Source organism: Ambystoma mexicanum, chromosome 13 (assembly GCF_040938575.1).
Source record: "Ambystoma mexicanum isolate Mex_15411 chromosome 13, UKY_AmexF1_1, whole genome shotgun sequence".
NCBI lineage: Eukaryota > Metazoa > Chordata > Amphibia > Caudata > Ambystomatidae > Ambystoma > Ambystoma mexicanum.
Window position 1 is genome coordinate 787,671,677 of NC_090938.1, and position 20,424 is coordinate 787,692,100.

A 20,424-nucleotide genomic window follows, 5' to 3' on the forward strand; every position below is an offset into this window, starting at 1 on the left:
GTTCATCCACCCTCTGCACACCCTTGCTCACCAGTCACACACATACCTTCATCCACCCTCTGCACACCTTCGCTCACCGGTCACACACATCCCTTCATCCACCCTCTGCACACCCTCGCTTTCCGGTCACACACATCCCTATATCCACCCTCTGCACACCCTCGCTCACCGGTCACTCACATCCCTTCATCCATCCTCTGCACACCCTCGATCACCGGTCACACACATCCCTTCATCCACCCTCTGAACACCCTCGCTCACCGGTCACACACATCCCTTCATCCACCCTCTGCACACCCTCGCTCACCGGTCACACACATCCCTTCATCCACCCTCTGCACACCCTCGCTCAGCGGTCACACACATCACTTCAGCCACCCTCTGCACACCCTCGCTCAATGGTCACACACATCCTTTCATCCACCCTCTGCACACCCTCGCTCACCGGTCACACACATCCCTTCATCCACCCTCTGCACACCCTCGCTCACCGGTCACACACATCCTTTCATCCACCCTCTGCACACCCTCCCTCACCCGTCATACACATCCCTTCATCCACCCTCTGCACACCCTCGCTCAGCGGTCACACACATTCCTTCATCCACCCTCTGCACACCCTCGCTCACCGGTCACACACATCCCTTCATCCACCCTCTGCACGCCCTCGCTCACCAGTCACACACATCCCTTCATCCACCCTCTGCACACCCTCGCTCACCGGTCACACACATCCCTTCATACACCCGCTGCACGCCCTGGCTCCGCGGTCACACACATCCCTTCATCCACCCTCTGAACACCCTCGCTCACCAGTCACACACATCCCTTCATCAACCATCTGCACACCCTCGCTCACCGGTCACACATCCCTTCATCCACCCTCTGCACACCCTCGCTCACCGGTCACACACATCCCTTCAGTTCATCCACCCTCTCCACACCCTCGCTCACCGGTCACACACATGCGTTCATCCACCCTCTGCACACCCTTGCTCACCAGTCACACACATACCTTCATCCACCCTCTGCACACCCTCGCTCACCGGTCACACACATCCCTTCATCCACCCTCTGCACGCCCTCGCTCACCGGTCACACACATCCCTTTATCCACCCTCTGCACACCCTCGCTCACCGGTCACTCACATCCCTTCATCCACCCTCTGCACACCCTCGCTCACCGGTCACACACATCCCTTCATCCACCCTCTGCACGCCCTCGCTCACCGGTCACACACATCCCTTCATCCACCCTCTGCACACCCTCGCTCACCGGTCACTCACATCCCTTCATCCACCCTCTGCACACCCTCGATCACCGGTCACACACATCCCTTCATCCACCCTCTGAACACCCTCGCTCACCGGTCACACATATCCCTTCATCCACCCTCTGCACACCCTCGCTCACCGGTCACACACATCCCTTCATCCACCCTCTGCACACCCTTGCTCAGCGGTCCCACACATCACTTCATCCACCCTCTGCACACCCTCGCTCACCGGTCACACACATCCTTTCATCCACCCTCTGCACACCCTCGCTCACCGGTCACACACATCCCTTCATCCTTCCTCTGCACACCCTCGCTCACCGGTCACACACATCCTTTCATCCACCCTCTGCACACCCTCGCTCACCCGTCACACACATCCCTTCATCCACCCTCTGCACACCCTCGCTCAGCGGTCACACACATTCCTTCATCCACCCTCTGCACACCCTCGCTCACCGGTCACACACATCCCTTCATCCACCCTCTGCACGCCCTCGCTCACCAGTCACACACATCCCTTCATCCACCCTCTGCACACCCTCGCTCACCGGTCACACACATCCCTTCATACACCCGCTGCACGCCCTGGCTCAGCGGTCACACACATCCCTTCATCCACCCTCTGCACACCCTCGCTCACCAGTCACACACATCCCTTCATCAACCATCTGCACACCCTCGCTCACCGGTCACACACATCCCTTCAGTTCATCCACCCTCTCCACACCCTCGCTCACCAGTCACACACATCCCTTCATCCACCCTCTGCACACCCTCGTTCACCGGTCACACACATCCCTTCATCCACCCTTTGCACACCCTTGCTCACCGGTCACACATCCCTTCATCCACCCTCTGCACACCCTCGCTCACCGGTCACACACATCCCTTCAGTTCATCCACCCTCTGCACACCCTCGCTCACCGGTCACACACATGCGTTCATCCTTCTCTGCACACCCTCGCTCACCAGTCACACACATACCTTCATCCACCCTCTGCACACCCTCGCTCACCGGTCACACACATCCCTTCGTCCACCCTCTGCACGCCCTCGCTCACCTGTCACACACATCCCTTCAGTTCATCCACCCTCTGCACGCCCTCGCTCAGCGGTCACACACATCCGTTCATCAACCCTCTGCACACCCTTGCTCACTGGTCACACATATTTCTTCATCCACCCTCTGCACACCCTCGCTCAGCAGTCAAACACATCACTTCATCAACCCTCTGCACACCCTCACTCACCGGTCACACACATCCCTTCATTAACCCTCTGCACACCCTCGCTCACCGGTCACACACATCCATTCATCCACCCTCTGCACACCCTCGCTCAGCGGTCACACACATCCCTTCATCCACCCTCTGCACACCGTCACTCACTGGTCACACACATCCCTTCATCCACCCTCTGCACACACTAGCTCACCGGTCACACACATCCCTTTATCCACCCTCTGCACGCCCTCGCTCACCGGTCACACACATCCCTTCATACACCCTCTGCACGCCCTCGCTCAGCGGTCACACACATCCCTTCATCAACCCTCTGCACACCCTTGCTCACTGGTCACAACATTCCTTCATCCACCCTCTGCACACCCTCGCTCAGCAGTCACACACATCACTCCATCAACCCTCTGCACACGCTCGCTCACCGGTCACACACATCCCTCCATTAACCCTCTGCACACCCTCGCTCACCGGTCACACACATCCCTTCATCCACCCTCTGCACACCCTCGCTCACCGGTCACACACATCCCTTCATCCACCCTCTGCAGACCCTCGCTCACCGGTCACACACATCCCTTCATCCACCCTCTGCACACCCTCGCTCACCAGTCACACACATCCCTTCATCAACCACCTGCACACCCTCGCTCACCGGTCATACATCCCTTCATCCACCCTCTGCACACTCTCGCTCACTGGCCACACACATCCCTTCAGTTCATCCACCCTTTGCACACCCTCGCTCACCGGTCACACACATTCCTTCATCCACCCTCTGCACACCCTCGCTCACCGGTCTCACACATCCCTTCAGTTCATCCACCCTCTGCACACCCTCGCTCACCGGTCACACACATCCCTTTATCCACCCTCTGCACACCCTCGCTCACCGGTCACACACATCCCTTCATCCACCCTCTGCACACCCTCTCTCACTGGTCACACACATCCCTTCATCCACCCTCTGCACACCCTCGCTCACCGGTGACACACATCCCTTCATCCACCTTCTGCACACCCTTGCTCACCGGTCACACACATCCCTTCATCAACCATCTGCACACCCTCGCTCACCGGTCACACATCCCTTCATCCACCCTCTGCACACCCTCGCTCACCGGTCACACACATCCCTTCAGTTCATCCACCCTCTCCACACCCTCGCTCACCAGTCACACACATCCCTTCATCCACCCTCTGCACACCCTCGCTCACCGGTCACACACATCCCTTCATCCACCCTTTGCACACCCTTGCTCACCGGTCACACATCCCTTCATCCACCCTCTGCACACCCTCGCTCACCGGTCACACACATCCCTTCAGTTCATCCACCCTCTGCACACCCTCGCTCACCGGTCACACACATGCGTTCATCCTTCTCTGCACACCCTCGCTCACCAGTCACACACATACCTTCATCCACCCTCTGCACACCCTCGCTCACCGGTCACACACATCCCTTCGTCCACCCTCTGCACGCCCTCGCTCACCTGTCACACACATCCCTTCAGTTCATCCACCCTCTGCACGCCCTCGCTCAGCGGTCACACACATCCGTTCATCAACCCTCTGCACACCCTTGCTCACTGGTCACACATATTTCTTCATCCACCCTCTGCACACCCTCGCTCAGCAGTCAAACACATCACTTCATCAACCCTCTGCACACCCTCACTCACCGGTCACACACATCCCTTCATTAACCCTCTGCACACCCTCGCTCACCGGTCACACACATCCATTCATCCACCCTCTGCACACCCTCGCTCAGCGGTCACACACATCCCTTCATCCACCCTCTGCACACCGTCACTCACCGGTCACACACATCCCTTCATCCACCCTCTGCACACACTAGCTCACCGGTCACACACATCCCTTTATCCACCCTCTGCACGCCCTCGCTCACCGGTCACACACATCCCTTCATACACCCTCTGCACGCCCTCGCTCAGCGGTCACACACATCCCTTCATCAACCCTCTGCACACCCTTGCTCACTGGTCACAACATTCCTTCATCCACCCTCTGCACACCCTCGCTCAGCAGTCACACACATCACTTCATCAACCCTCTGCACACGCTCGCTCACCGGTCACACACATCCCTCCATTAACCCTCTGCACACCCTCGCTCACCGGTCACACACATCCCTTCATCCACCCTCTGCACACCCTCGCTCACCGGTCACACACATCCCTTCATCCACCCTCTGCAGACCCTCGCTCACCGGTCACACACATCCCTTCATCCACCCTCTGCACACCCTCGCTCACCAGTCACACACATCCCTTCATCAACCACCTGCACACCCTCGCTCACCGGTCATACATCCCTTCATCCACCCTCTGCACACTCTCGCTCACTGGCCACACACATCCCTTCAGTTCATCCACCCTTTGCACACCCTCGCTCACCGGTCACACACATCCCTTCATCCACCCTCTGCACACCCTCGCTCACCGGTCTCACACATCCCTTCAGTTCATCCACCCTCTGCACACCCTCGCTCACCGGTCACACACATCCCTTCATCCACCCTCTGGACACCCTCTCTCACCGGTCACACACATCCCTTCATCCACCCTCTGCACACCCTCGCTCACCGGTGACACACATCCCTTCATCCACCCTCTGCACACCCTTGCTCACCGGTCACACACTTCCCTTCAGTTCATCCACCCTCTGCACACCCTCGCTCACCGGTCACACACATCCCTTCAGTTCATCCACACTCTGCACACCCTCGCTCACCGGTAACACACATCCCTTCATCCACCCTCTGCACACCCTCGCTCACCGGTCACACACATCCCTTCAGTTCATCCACCCTCTGCACGCCCTCGCTCACCGGTAACACACATCCCTTCATCCACCCTCTGCACACCCTCGCTCACCGGTCACACACATCGCTTCATCCCCCCTTTGCACACCCTCGCTCACCGGTCACACACATCGCTTCACCCCCCCTTTGCACACCCTCGCTCACCGTTAGAAGCAAACTCTTGGTGTCTCTTCCAGGCACATCTCATGACTTGCCCCAAAACATGATTTGAGAATCCGCACCATTGCGTCTATATTGATTGTTCCCACATGTAAGGGATGGGGGCATGGCACTGTACCCCACATGCACAGTGATTGGCTGCTATGAGAAACGGTTTCCGGTGTTGTGGCCCTGTGTGCTGTGAAAAGGACAAAAGCTCAGGGAGTCGGAATAAAAGATCCGCCATAAAGGTAACATTCCCCGTCCCGGAGACTCAGACTAAGAGGGTGGCCACATCCACCAGCAGGTGGGCCTTGGGACTCGCCCTCCTTCAAAACATTTCCATCAAATATTTGACGTCATTAATGAATGCTAAAGTTACCCCACCTTTCAGCGCTGCAAAATATGTCCTGGGGACTCGGGTGTATAATCCCCCGCCCCCCTTTTTGTTTTTGTCGCGGGCTTTGCACTTACATCCTCCGCGTGCTGAGGCGGCTCTGTCTGGGGCGGTGCATATCCCAACAGGGTGTCGTCTTCCGCATCTCCGACTTCACTGCTCCTTCTACCTGTCGCCACAAAAAAAGTACACCTTTTAAAAATGATGATATGACAGTGTCATATTTTCCAGAGGCAGGGGTTAATGAGCGTCATATGTAGTATTCAATGAGAACCGGCCATTGTGGATTTTGGCTCCTACGATGCTCGTAGATATTATCTGGGGCATGCAGTGGGCAGAGCACACAGTGCCATTTCGTGTGCCCACCCTCCGCATGCTGCATCCATGTCACCCAGTATGACAAATACAAGGCGGCTAATCAGTCATAGTGTTGCCTTGCAATGATACAGCCTTGGAGTCTGTTTTCCCTTTCCATGATGTCATGGAAAGAGAAGTTGTCAGCAACCTTCTCCTGCTACAAGGATGGGCAGCCTGCAAAGTGTTTTCTCGTGCAGCCCACGTCCTAATGGTGGAAAACGTAACAGTTGATTGCAATTTTTTTACAAAGGGGCATGTACCTGTCAGATTACGTCAATCCACAGCAATGAAGAAAGTGAGTGGCCAGTTGATGACAATCCAGAAAAGATTATGAATAATAAACTGCTTTGCAACTAGAGAGGACTGTGAACATTAGTCAGCGCCACATCTAGAGAGGACTGGGAATATTAACCTGCCTCCCATCTAGAGAGGTGAATCTTCTCTGCCTCACATCCGGAAAGGATTACAAATATTAGCCGACGTAACATCTAGAGACAATTGTGATTACAAACCTGTGAATCCTCCCAGCCTCATATCCGAAGAAGATTGTGAATATCAGTTTACGTAACTTCTAGAGAGGATTGAGATTACAAACATGTACCGCAACTAAGAAGGAATTTGTAGAATGCTGCGGAGATGCCAAAGAAAAACATGCCAACCCGCAAAGTTCAACCATGAAACTACAACAACTGGTCAAATGAGCAACACACACAGCAGGACACAAACCTGACGCAATTTTTGCCAATAAAAATCTTATCACCACTGCACCACCGATACAGATGCTCTGGAGCGACCATCTCATCATCCAATTTGTGATCACGCTACCAGCTAAAGCAACCAACCAGCCCCTCAAACTTCCAAACACCACAAAAAGAAACTGGAAAGCCATCAAAGCGAGCAACCTAATAGAACAACTGTAGCTCATAAAACCATCCACAATGGAAATGGACAAGGCAGGCCTAGACGGAAAAACAGAGCTAATACCTAAATGGATCGCTGATACAATCGACAGCATCTCCCTGGAAAAACAGTTCACCCCCTCAAGAAAAAGAGCAATGGCAAAATGGTTCACCCCACTACTAAGCACCATGAAAAAGATCAAGAAGCTAGAACTAGAATGGAGGAAAGAATATGACCAAGGTAAGAAAACTCAGTTCCAGGGGCAAATCCGATCCTAGAAGAAGGAAATTCAAAAGGCAAAGAAAAGGCACTATGAGAACAGAATCACCAAAGCCACCAACGCACAAAAAGAAATGTTCAACATCATAAAAGAAATGAGAAACCCACCAGGTTGCGACAACACTCCAATACCTTCACAGAAACTATGCGACAACCTAGCAGACGATTTCAAAAATAAAATCAGCAACATCCGACAAATCATACAAAACAGACCGTCCAATCGTAACACGTAACCAATCTGATCCAATGAGGAGCCAAAGCACAAACTCCAAAACTTACAGCAAATATCAGTTGGGACATTCGTCAATCTGGTAAAAGATAGCAAGAAAGCAGGCTCGCCCATGGACCCCTTGACCCCAGACATCTACAAATCAATCCTAATGCAAGGAACGCCATCAGAATATTACAGAAATCTTTTGAACCTGTCGCTCGCACCAGGGACTGCACCACAAGCCTTCAAATCAGCATATATATTAAACCACTCCTTAAGAACAGAAGTGGCGACATGGAAGACCTCTCCAACTACAGACCTATTTCAAACATCCTCTACCCGGCAAAACTCCTAGAAAACTACTTATACAAATGAATTCAAGAGCATGTTGAAAAACACCAGTTGTTGGACCAAGCATAAGTCACCTTCAGACCCGCTAGAGGAACAGAATCGCCACTCCTATCCATCTGTGATGACCTAAAGACAAACGCTTACTCCAACACAACATCTGCCCTTATTCTACTTTGCATATCCGCAGCATTCAACACAGTAAGCCATGAAACCCTCATCAAGAGATTAGAAGAAATAGGTATAACAGACTTAGCACTACTCTGGATAAAATCATTCCTACCAAATAGAACAGAGACTGTCTGGATAGAGCACTTCAAATCAGCTCCACAAGTGAACGAATGCTGAGTATCACGAGGATCCTCCATATCACCACTGTACTTCAACATCTACCAGACTCCTCTAATCAAGATATTCAATAAATACAATCTTACGTGCTACAACTACGCAGACGACACTAAAATCATCTACAAAATTGAAGATGCACAAGAAGAAAACACCACTCTAGGAAAATGTCTCAAAGAAATCTACGATTGGATGAACGCCACCAAGCTAAAAATCAACCCAGGAAAGTCAGAAATCATGATTATATCCAAATACCAAGAGTACAACACCTACATCACGTGGCCGATAAAATTGGGACCGGCGCCCACACCATCAAAAGTAGTAAAAAACCTGGGGGTCCTAATGAACAACGCACTACACTTAGAACCACAAGTAAACACAAGCATTAAGAAATGCTTCTTCCTCCTTCACTCAAAAAAAGAATCCTACCTTCCTGTCCTTCACCCACAAAACACTGACAATCGTCGCCCTCATCATTTCAAGAATCGACTACGCCAACAGCCTTTAACTCAGAATGCCGGAATACCTGCTGAAGAAACTGCAACGCATCCAAAACGCAGCAGCCATACTTCTCCGCAAACTATCTAGAAGAGACCACATCACACCAGCGCTAACAATGCAACAATGGATTCCAATCAAACAACGTATCACCTTCAAAACAATGTGCATAACACACAGAGCAATCAGCGACCAGGGAGCAGAATTCCTACAAAAGAAAATAACCACCTACAAGTCGACGAGACCCCTTAGATCAGCCAACGAAATCCATTTGGAACCAAAACCATATCCAAGGAAAAAACGTGGGGGCTCCTCTTTCTCCCACCTGGCAGCAAAAACCTGGAACAACCTCCCGAAAGAAATAAGAAACACAAAAGACCACCTAAAATTCTGAAAACGGCTCAAAACCTGGCTCTTCAAGATCTCAGAACCAGACGGAGACAACTGAAACAATAAAACCCAAAATGCAAAGAGAGCCAATTAACAACAAACCCATGACGGGACGGATAACACCGAGAACCAACAGAGAAGGGGACCACCCGCAAGAACTAAAGGGACAATGCAAGGCTAAGCCGACCACGAGCCACAATCCAATCAGGACCAAACAATACCTAACAAGGCTGACACAGACAACAGGCACAACTAACAACCTAACCCACTACCCAGCATCCCCCTCTGCCAGACATGACAACATAACCTCATGCGTAAGCCGCCAACCCAATGCAACTTTGCAGCCACACTATTCAACAATTATATCACGCTTACAATATAGCCATGTTCAAACCAACCTCACCATATAAGCAAACCCACTAGCCAAAACGAGACCACCAGTGCTACACTAAGAAACCCACACATAAGCTAATAAGTAGAAGATAGAATCCATTAGACTGGCATACACGGAACCCAGGCAGTATTTCTGGAGATGGACTTACATCTGAAATGACTAGCCCGACACACACAACCAAAATGAACGGAGACGTAGCTATGGTGACTGCCTTGCGTCAAATCTGGACATGGTGGTGACGACTGAACTGACCCGCGGCACACCCAGATGGAGCTATGGGAATGGGCACGGGTCACATCTAGATAGATCCATGGGCTGCAATTTGAGTCACGCACAGATGGCATTGGAGGGATGGCCTGAGTAACAACAGAGATAGAATTGTGGAGACTGACTAGGTTGACATATGGACAATGATAAAGATACTTGCGATGTAACAAGGTCACAATACCGGCCAACGTGTCTCAAAGAGCTAGTTATAAAAAAGTCTCAACTATCGTATCGCGCTCTGAAACACTTGTGTATGAGCGCGATACAAATACAATATCAACATCAATAAATATCAATATCGTCTTCGCCAATCTTGTTTTTGGCTGAAGCTAAATTGTTTTTAATCATAAAACTTTAACTTGATAAAAAACACTTTTAATATATTAAAAACACTCTCATTGATTTGTGTTCTCGTATTGTTTTTTGCCTTATTGTCATAAACATAACTTTTTCGATTAAGACAATACATTACAAATATTAGCCTAGAGAAATGTTTATCTTAATTGGCATTCGCCACATACTAGCCTTGGTTATTCTGCTTTGAATAGCCTAAAAAAATATTAAAACAACCCCCCCCCCCAAAAAGTATATGTAATGCAAAGCTAATTGCTTTTGCCCATTATTAGGAGCCCACCAATGTAGCCGCACTTGAAATGCAAGGTTCCCCTTGTCTTTTCACACCTGTGATACCCTTCTCTGCCCACCCTCTTACCTCGCCATATGTCTGGTCCTGGTGCCTGCTCCCAACAGCCCCACACCCACAGTTTCTGTTTCCCACTTCTTCGCTACCATGGGCGCAACGTTTTTTCATTTTTGTTCCAGCTGCCCTCGGTCTGCCATTTCCAGCCCCGGCTGTATGGTGCATGCCCGGTGTAAAAAGTCACGCTGGCCGTTGCTTTTTTGAGGTTGGGTTACCACATGCACTGTCTTACAGTGGGTTTTGCTAGGTTTATTTCTGATTAGGTGCGTTGGGATTTTTTGACTTTTTATGTGTAGGGAGGGCATGGCTCATTACCTCCCCACTCTACCCCTTTCTAGCTGGGACCACACCTGCCTTGTATGTGGGAGCTTCCTGTGCCCGCGTAGACCCTTCCTGCAAAACTCTGCAGCTCAGGTGGGTCACGCTCCTACAGGAGCCAGGTCAGCGTTAGGCTCGAGACGAAACTGGCATTCATGGAAAACCAACAGGAACAGAGTCTTCTCTTGCTATGCCCCTGCCTACTGGAACACACTCCCGGATGTCATCTGGACCATGACAACGCTCTTACAGATCAGGATGGAACACGAGACCTTGCTCTCCAGCCAATGGCCAGGGGCCACCATGGCTCCTTGCGTTCCTTTATCATATCCCTCCCACATGGTGGCAACATCCCGGGCCACATATTGTAACCTCGCCCTCCTTGCCTTATATGTTACCCGGAACGACATGTGCAGCGCTCTAATGCTTTCTGGCTTAGGTTTGGAATTTATAAAGTCCCAAATACATATGGAAAAACCCTGCTTCATTTCACCGGGGTGTGAACCGGGAGCCGAAAAGAAGACATCACTTCAGACAGACGGGACAGCGACATGGTGGTCAACACCATTCTAATGTCAGCCCTGAACTTTGGAATAACCTTCCAACACATGAGAAGTGGAATGAGTTTACTGAAGTTCACAGAGCGCCTGCAAACTCTTCTGTGTACTCAAGCATTCAGACTGGAACTTCATTCCTGCTTAGGGTGACCAGATTTCGCAAATAAAAAACCGGGACAGGCCACTGACATAGAAGTAGGACTACAGCTTCAGCAGTGAAACTGTAGTCCTACTTCTATGTCTGTGTGTGTCATGTTTCAGCGCCAGGCATCCCAAGGCAAAAATTATGATATCCGGCCAAAAACCAGGATGGGATCCACCCGATCCCCAAATCCCGCGACAGTGTTTTCAAACTTAAAAAACTGTGTCGGGACCCCGGGACGTAGGTGAAAATACCCGGACAGCCCCGGCAAAACCGGGACGTCTGGTCACCCTATTCCTGTTGGACTTTACGCTCATGGGTCACTGGCTCATTCTCTGCTTGGACCTCCCGCAGGACTGCACATTTCATTGTTGTTGTTAATATTTAGTTAACTGCAATATTATTCAAAGTGTAATTAGATGTCCTGCCCCGCCCCCGCCCCCGCGCCTATTATTTCCCTTCTTGTAATTTCCAGGCCCTGGTCCTTGGTCTGTTCCCCATACCCACCCTCCACATTGTGTTCTGGTAATAGCAGGCGTGCCGGGCTTTACAAAAGAAATGGATCAGTCAGAGCACAGATTGGGCACAGTTTTAGGGTGCTCATGTTTTCAGCTCCACCCAAGATTCCCCTGGACCTTGAACCCATCTGCATCTTCTACAAGGCTGTCACCCTGAAGTCTCCAAGCGACCGCACTGAGAAACTAGCACCTCCGGAGGCCTGCGATCCACCAGAAGTAAATACTTGTGCAGTCTTGAACTCCCGTAGTGCAGGAAGGAAAGAACCAGAAGACAGGCCTTCTCTGTCTATGCCCCAAGACTCTGGAACTTCTTCCCCGTCAATATCAGACTCACCCTCTTGCTTCTACAGCTCAGGAAGGAGCTCAAGGCCATCCTCTTCAAGGAATGGCTCCTCCCTAACACCTAGGTCCACACACCCTCCCCACCTAACCTGAGACAGGGCGATCTGCTCCCCACTGTTTCCTCCACTGATTGCTTGTAGATCCCTTGCTGACAACTTGCCCCCCCTTCCCTTCACCTGTGAGCTCTCTGCTCCCTTGTATCTCTGATCCCTCATCATGGCCTTCACCCTATGATTGTAAAGTGCTTTGTTGCTCCCGGAAGCTAGGTCTGGATTCAATATATACCCTAACAATAATGAAAATGGCCGACAGCACTGTGGTGGGAATCCATGCGTCGTAGGCACAATGAATTTACTTCTCAGAATTTCCTGTCTGAGGACATCTTGTTCCAGGCTCCTTGCCATATAAGGAAACGTTTTCCACTGCTACACGCTTCTATTGATAGGCCGACCGGGTGAGCAGAGGACCCACTTATTTGGGAGAACCTGGAATGGCAATGTTGCTCTTAGAGATGGCGGCAAAGGAGAAGTAACACTCTTTCGTGGCGGTGGATGTGTGCAAAAGACAACAAGCCCTCACCTACCCAATGACACCAGCTGCAATAATCTGGGGACACAGAGAACCTGCAGTCATTTACCCCATCTTCTGAGAAATACATCAATTTAGATTTCAAACCAATTAAAACAGAGTCAATCCAATGATTTCATCAAAATATCCCAAAACCTGACACTACAACTTCAAAGATAAGGGCTTTTCAGTGCCTATTATAATTATTCTTTTTTAACCCATTTAATACTAGCAGTGGTTTCTAAGCCAGGATCAGGATTCGAACCTGTGTAACTCTGCGTTGTCTTGTTTCCAAGACAAACGCGTTGACCCCGAGCTTTCCTTCCACATTAACTCTACGCATCTGCTGGCATTGGCCAATAGGTTATTGACTGCAGACGCCTATCGAGGATTGGCGAGCCAAAGCAATGCCTACAAATGGTAGGGCTGGGAGGATAGCTCAGGAGCAACCTGCTCGTCTTGGAAGCAAGATTCGGATCCTGGTCCCGCGCTTAGAGTCTAGTCTCCGGTACTGAGCGCGTTATAAAAGATGGATTGGTTAATTATGGTCCGATTCTCCCTACAAGGACTTTCCGTTCTACTTGAAAGGATGTTCCGAATGTGCGCAGGCGCGGTTTGGGTTCTCACATTTCGAGAAAAACGAATGGAAGAGCGGGCCGGCAACCTGCTTGTGTATTGTATTTATCGCATAGTGCGTATGTTTTGGTGGACATGTCAAGTAGACGGCACCACGCCTTTCTCCCAGTAGTGGAAATAGCGCCGTGTTCTGAGAGAGATGCTAGTGCTTTGTGTCTGTTTTGGGGAGTTTGCAAATGTTGAATTGAGTAAAGGAGGCCAGGCTCTTTCTACTTCTTATAAACTTCAGGAAGGTGTGGAGGGAACTTTGGGCGTTTGTGTTCGTTGCGGCGAGACCAGTGATCAGCTGGTCGCTATCTGGGAGAACTAGTGGTCATTGGATCACTTTTAAGCAGTTTAGGGATCAGTTCTAGATTGGCTGAGTGAAAGGGGCTTTCTCATTGGTCGGAATGTCTTTATGATGATGGTGATGGCGTCTTTGTCTGAATCACGTGACAAAGGGAACTCGATTCCCTGACTCTCTTCCATTGGGCCAGGGTAGTGTCTACAGGTTTGGGGGTGAATTTAGGTTCCTGGCTTTACTTATTTCCCTGGGTCCCCGGGGTGTACTTTCTAGGCTGGCCTTTAGGTGGTGGTGTGGGGGGCGTGAGTGTGCTCAGAGGAGGGGGACCGCACTCACCTTCAGGTTCCAGGACATCCATCGTGACACCACCTTTTCCTCTAGGAGACACAAGAGCAGAGATTAGATTTGCAGTGTCGCTTAGTGACTGTCTCAATCGTGCAGACTGCCTCGTTCTCTTTTCTCTTCTCCAGGGTCCCAGTGTCTGTCCTCTCTCACCTGCGCTCACGCCTGTTCTTTCCGTTCTGTTGCCGGTGCTCAGATAGCCTAACGTGCCTGCACCCCGCACGCACTGGCACATTGGGCATGTCAACCATGGCATGCTAGGGGGCCCAGCGGGAACACCCATAAACAGCCTTCACCCACACATCCAAGCAGTTCTCCAATGGCGACCTTGTGGATGGGGCTTTACACTTTGAAAAGCGATGTCGCCTTACACTGGAAAGAGAGGCAGATATAGTGCAGGAGATGTTACCATAAACTGGCAATAAGTCAGTGTGGCATGGGACAAATCATCTCAGACCGGGAATAGGTCTACATGAGTTGGGAGATGTCACCTCAGAATGGCAATAAATCCACATGATGTTGGGGATTTCACCTCAGAATAGCATTAAATCCACATGATGTGGGGGATTACACCTCAGAATAGCAATAAATCCACATGATGTGGGGGATCTCACCTCAGAATAGCAATACACCCACATGATGTGGGGGATGTCACCTCAGAATAGCATTAAATCCACATGATCTGGGGGATCTCACCTCAGAATAGCAATACATCCACATGATGTGGGGGATCTCACCTCAGAATAGCAATGCATCCATATGATGTGGGGGATTACACCTCAGAATAGCAATAAATCCCAATGATGTGGGGAATCTCACCTCAGAATAGCAATACACCCACATGATGTGGGGGATTTCACCTCAGAATAGCATTAAATCCACATGATGTGGGGGATCTCACCTCAGAATAGCAATACACCAACATGTTGTGGGGGATTTCACCTCAGAATAGCAATAAACCCACATGATGTGGGGGATCTCACCTCAGAATAGCAATACATCCACATGATGTGGGGGATCTCACCTCAGAATAGCAATAGACTCACATGATGTGAATTTTGCCGCAAAAATATGGCAATATTTTTGCATCGCAATATTTTTGCGGCGGAATTCACACATGGAACCCACATGATGTGGGGGATCTCACCTCAGAATAGCAATAAATCCACATGATGTGGGGGTTCTCACCTCAGAATTGCAATACACCAACATGTTGTGGGGTATTTCACCTCAGAATAGCAATACATCCACATGATGTGGGGGATATCACCTCAGAATAGCAATAGACTCACATGATGTGGGGGATCTCACCTCAGAATAGCAATAAACCCACATGATGTGGGGGATCTCACCTCAGAATAGCAATACACCAACATGTTGTGGGGGAGTTCACCTCAGAATAGTAATACATCCACATGATGTGGGGGATCTCACCTCAGAATAGCAATAGACTCACATGATGTGGGGGATCTCACATCAGAATAGCAAAACATCCACATGATGTGGGGGATCTCACCTCAGAATAGCAATAAACTCACATGATGTTGGGGATCTCACCTCAGAATAGCAGTAAATCCACATGATGTGGGGGTTCTCACCTCGGAATAGCAATACACCCACATGATGTGGGGGTTCTCACCTCAGAATAGCAATGCATCCATATGATGTGGGGGATTTCACCTCAGAATAGCAATAAACCAACATGATGTGGGGGATCTCACCTCAGAATAGCAATACACCCACATGATGTGGGGGATCTCACCTCAGAATAGCAATACACTCACATGATGTTGGGGATCTCACCTCAGAATAGCAATAAATCTACATGATGTGGGGGTTCTCACCTCAGAATAGCAATACACCCACATGATGTGGGGGTTCTCACCTCAGAATAGCAATAAACCAACATGATGTGGGGGATCTCACCTCAGAATAGCAATACACCCACATGATGTGGGGGATCTCACCTCAGAATAGCAATACACCCACATGATGTGGGGGATTTCCCCTCAGAATAGCAATACACCCACATGATGTGGGGGATTTCCCCTCAGAATAGCAATACACCCGCATGATGTGGTATCACTACATGATGTCCCCAACAAAAATATAGCCGTAGATAGGGCCGTTTGGTTCGCCATAGGCAATATTTTTTGGGGGGGATATTATGTGGGAGCGCGGGTTGCGGGGTTGTCCCCCACACATAAAAAAATGATGCAGGGGTTACAGGGGTGTCCCCCGCAGGGTCCATGTGTGAATTTTGCCACAAAAATATGGCAATATTTTTGCATCGCAATATTTTTGCAGCGGAATTCACACATGGAACCCATGATGTGGGGGATCTCACCTCAGAATAGCAATAAATCCACATGATGCGGGGGTTCTCACCTCAGAATAGCAATACACCCACATGATGTGGGGGATCGCACCTCAGAAGAGCAATAGATCCACATGATGTGGGGGATCTCACCTCAGAATAGCAATATACTCACATGATGTGGGGGCTCTCACCTCAGAATAGCAATAAACCCATATGATGTGGGGGATCTCACCTCAGAATAGCAATAAATCGACATGATGTGGGGGTTCTCACCTCAGAATAGCAATACACCCACATGATGTGGGGGATCACACCTCAGAAGAGCAATACATCCACATGATGTGGGGGATCTCACCTCAGAATAGCAATAGACTCACATGATGTGGGGGATCTCACCTCAGAATAGCAATAAACCCACATGATGTGGGGGATCTCACCTCAGAATAGCAATAAACCCACATGATGTGGGGGATCTCACCTCAGAATAGCAATAACTCCACATGATGTGGGGGTTCTAACCTCAGAATAGCAATACACCCACATGATGTGGGGGATCGCACCTCAGAAGAGCAATACATCCACATGATGGGAGGGATCTCACCTCATAATACCAATAGACTCACATGTTGTGGGGGATCTCACCTCAGAATAGCAATAAACCCACATGATGTGGGGATCTCACCTCAGAATAGCAATACACCCACATGATGTGGGGGATCGCACCTCAGAAGAGCAATACATCCACATGACGTGGGGGATCTCACCTCATAATAGCAATAGACTCACATGATGTGGGGGATCTCACCTCAGAATAGCAATAAACCCACATGATGTGGGGGATCTCACCTCAGAATAGCAATACACCCACATGATGTGGGGGATCGCACCTCAGAAGAGCAATACATCCACATGATGTGGGGGATCTCACCTCAGAAGAGCAATACACCAACATGTTGTGGGGGATTTCACCTCAGAATAGCAATACATCCACATTATGTGGGGGATCTCACCTCAGAATAGCAATACACCAACATGTTGTGGGGGATTTCACCTCAGAATAGCAATACACCCACATGATGTGGGGGATCGCACCTCAGAAGAGCAATACATCCACATGATGTGGGGGATCTCACCTCAGAATAGCAATAGACTCACATGATGTGGGGGATCACACCTCAGAAGAGCAACACATCCACATGATGTGGGGGATCTCACCTCAGAATAGCAATACACCCACATGATGTGGGGGATCTCACCTCAGAATAGCAATAAATCCACATGATGTGGGGGTTCTCACCTCAGAATAGCAATACACCCACATGATGTGGGGGATCGCACCTCAGAAGAGCAATACATCCACATGATGTGGGGGATCTCACCTCATAATAGCAATAGACTCACATGATGTGGGGGATCTCACCTCAGAATAGCAATAAACCCACATGATGTGGGGGATCTCACCTCAGAATAGCAATACACCCACATGATGTGGGGGATCGCACCTCAGAAGAGCAATACATCCACATGATGTGGGGGATCTCACCTCATAATAGCAATAGACTCACATGATGTGGGGGATCTCACCTCAGAATAGCAATAAACCCACATGATGTGGGGGATCTCACCTCAGAATAACAATACATCCACATGATGTGGGGGATCTCACCTCAGAATAGCAATACACCCACATGATGTGGGGGATCGCTCCTCAGAAGAGCAATACATCCACATGATGTGGGGGATATCACCTCAGAATAGCAATAGACTCACATGATGTGGGGGATCTCACCTAAAAATAGCAATACATCCACATGATGTGGGGGATCTCACCTCAGAATAGCAATACACCAACATGTTGTGGGGGATTTCACCTCAGAATAGCAATACATCCACATGATGTGGGGGATCTCACCTCAGAATAGCAATACACCAACATGTTGTGGGGGATTTCACCTCAGAATAGCAATACACCCACATGATGTGGGGGATCGCACCTCAGAAGAGCAATACATCCACATGATGTGGGGGATCTCACCTCAGAATAGCAATAGACTCATGTGATGTGGGGGATCTCACCTCAAAATAGCAATACATCCACATGATGTGGGGGATCTCACCTCAGAATAGCAATACACCAACATGTTGTGGGGGATTTCACCTCAGAATAGCAATACATCCACATGATGTGGGAGATCTCACCTCAGAATAGCAATAGACTCACATGATGTGGGGGATCTCACCTCAAAATAGCAATACATCCACATGATATGGGGGATCTCACCTCAGAATAGCAATACACCAACATGTTGTGGGGGATTTCACCTCAGAATAGCAATACACCCACATGATGTGGGGGATCGCACCTCAGAAGAGCAATACATCCACATGATGTGGGGGATCTCACCTCAGAATAGCAATAGACTCACATGATGTGGGGGATCGCACCTCAGAAGAGCAATACATCCACATGATGTGGGGGATCTCACCTCAGAATAGCAATACACCCACATGATGTGGGGGATCGCACCTCAGAAGAGCAATACATCCACATGTTGTGGGGGATCTCACCTCAGAATAGCAATAGACTCACATGATGTGGGGGATCTCACCTCAAAATAGCAATACATCCACATGATGTGGGGGATCTCACCTGAGAATAGCAATACACCAACATGTTGTGGGGGATTTCACCTCAGAATAGCAATACATCCACATGATGTGGGGGATCTCACCTCAGAAGAGCAATAAATCCATGTGATGTGGGGGATCTCACCTCAGAATAGCAATACATCCACATGATGTGGGGGATCTCACCTCAGAATAGCAATAGACTCACATGATGTGGGGGATCTCACCTCAGAATAGCAATACACCAACATGTTGTGGGGGATTTCACCTCAGAATAGCAATACATCCACATGATGTGGGGGATCTCACCTCAGAATAGCAATACACCCACATGATGTGGGGGATCTCACCTCAGAATAGCAATACACCCACATGATGTGGGGGATCGCACCTCAGAAGAGCAATACATCCACATGATGTGGGGGATCTCACCTCACAAGAGCAATAAATCAGTATGATGAAGGAGCACCACACATTGTGGTTAATAATAAGCAGCGCTTAGATACCTGAGGGTTTGTAGCGCTATATAAATGCTGAATTATTATTATTAGATATCTCAGATTAGCAATTATTTATATGATGTGGTAGAACTCATCTCAAAATAACAATACATCCACATGGTGTGGGGGATTTCACCCCAGAATAGCCCCACATTATATGGGAGATTTCACCTCAGAAGGCCAATAAGTCAATATGATGCAGGAGATGTTATCTCAAACTGGGAGTAAGTCATTATAATGTGGGAGATTTAATCTAAGACTGTCTAGGACTGGCATTACGTCAGTATGGTGTGGGCGATGTCACCTCCTACCGGCAATACGTTACTTTTCTGCGACTGATGTCTCTGCTGGTGTAAGGGGGGGTCACCGCTTTCTGGTGGTCATGTGATAGCCACTGTGAGTGATGTTTCCTGTGGTAACTGTGGTGCACCATGCCCTTGCCGTACCTCGCCGTCGCCCTCTGGTTCCGTGCCCTCAGACAGCAGTAGACACCGACCAGCAGCAAGATGAAGAGGAGGGTGGCGAGGACCCCGGCGACCCCCCACATGATGCGGTCTCTCATGGTCTTGGAAGTACCTGTGATAGGGAAAGTAATAATTAGACGGTCACCCACAATATCACCAGGACTTCCTATTTAGGACACTACCACCAATCTGGACTACAGACACATGCAGACAA

At 49.7% G+C, this 20,424-nt stretch overlaps 1 protein-coding gene across 1 annotated transcript in view; it reads right to left on the reverse strand.

Annotated features, from left to right (window-relative positions):
* MPIG6B (megakaryocyte and platelet inhibitory receptor G6b) overlaps positions 1-20,424 on the reverse strand; it is a 130,353-nt gene that overhangs the window by 47,479 nt on the left and 62,450 nt on the right. The window contains exons 4-6 of the mRNA XM_069635161.1: positions 20,193-20,322; positions 14,293-14,333; positions 5,982-6,073 (exon numbers count right to left, since the gene is read on the reverse strand). Coding sequence (XP_069491262.1) covers positions 5,982-6,073; positions 14,293-14,333; positions 20,193-20,322 — 263 coding nt within the window. The remainder of the gene's footprint in view (positions 1-5,981; positions 6,074-14,292; positions 14,334-20,192; positions 20,323-20,424) is intronic.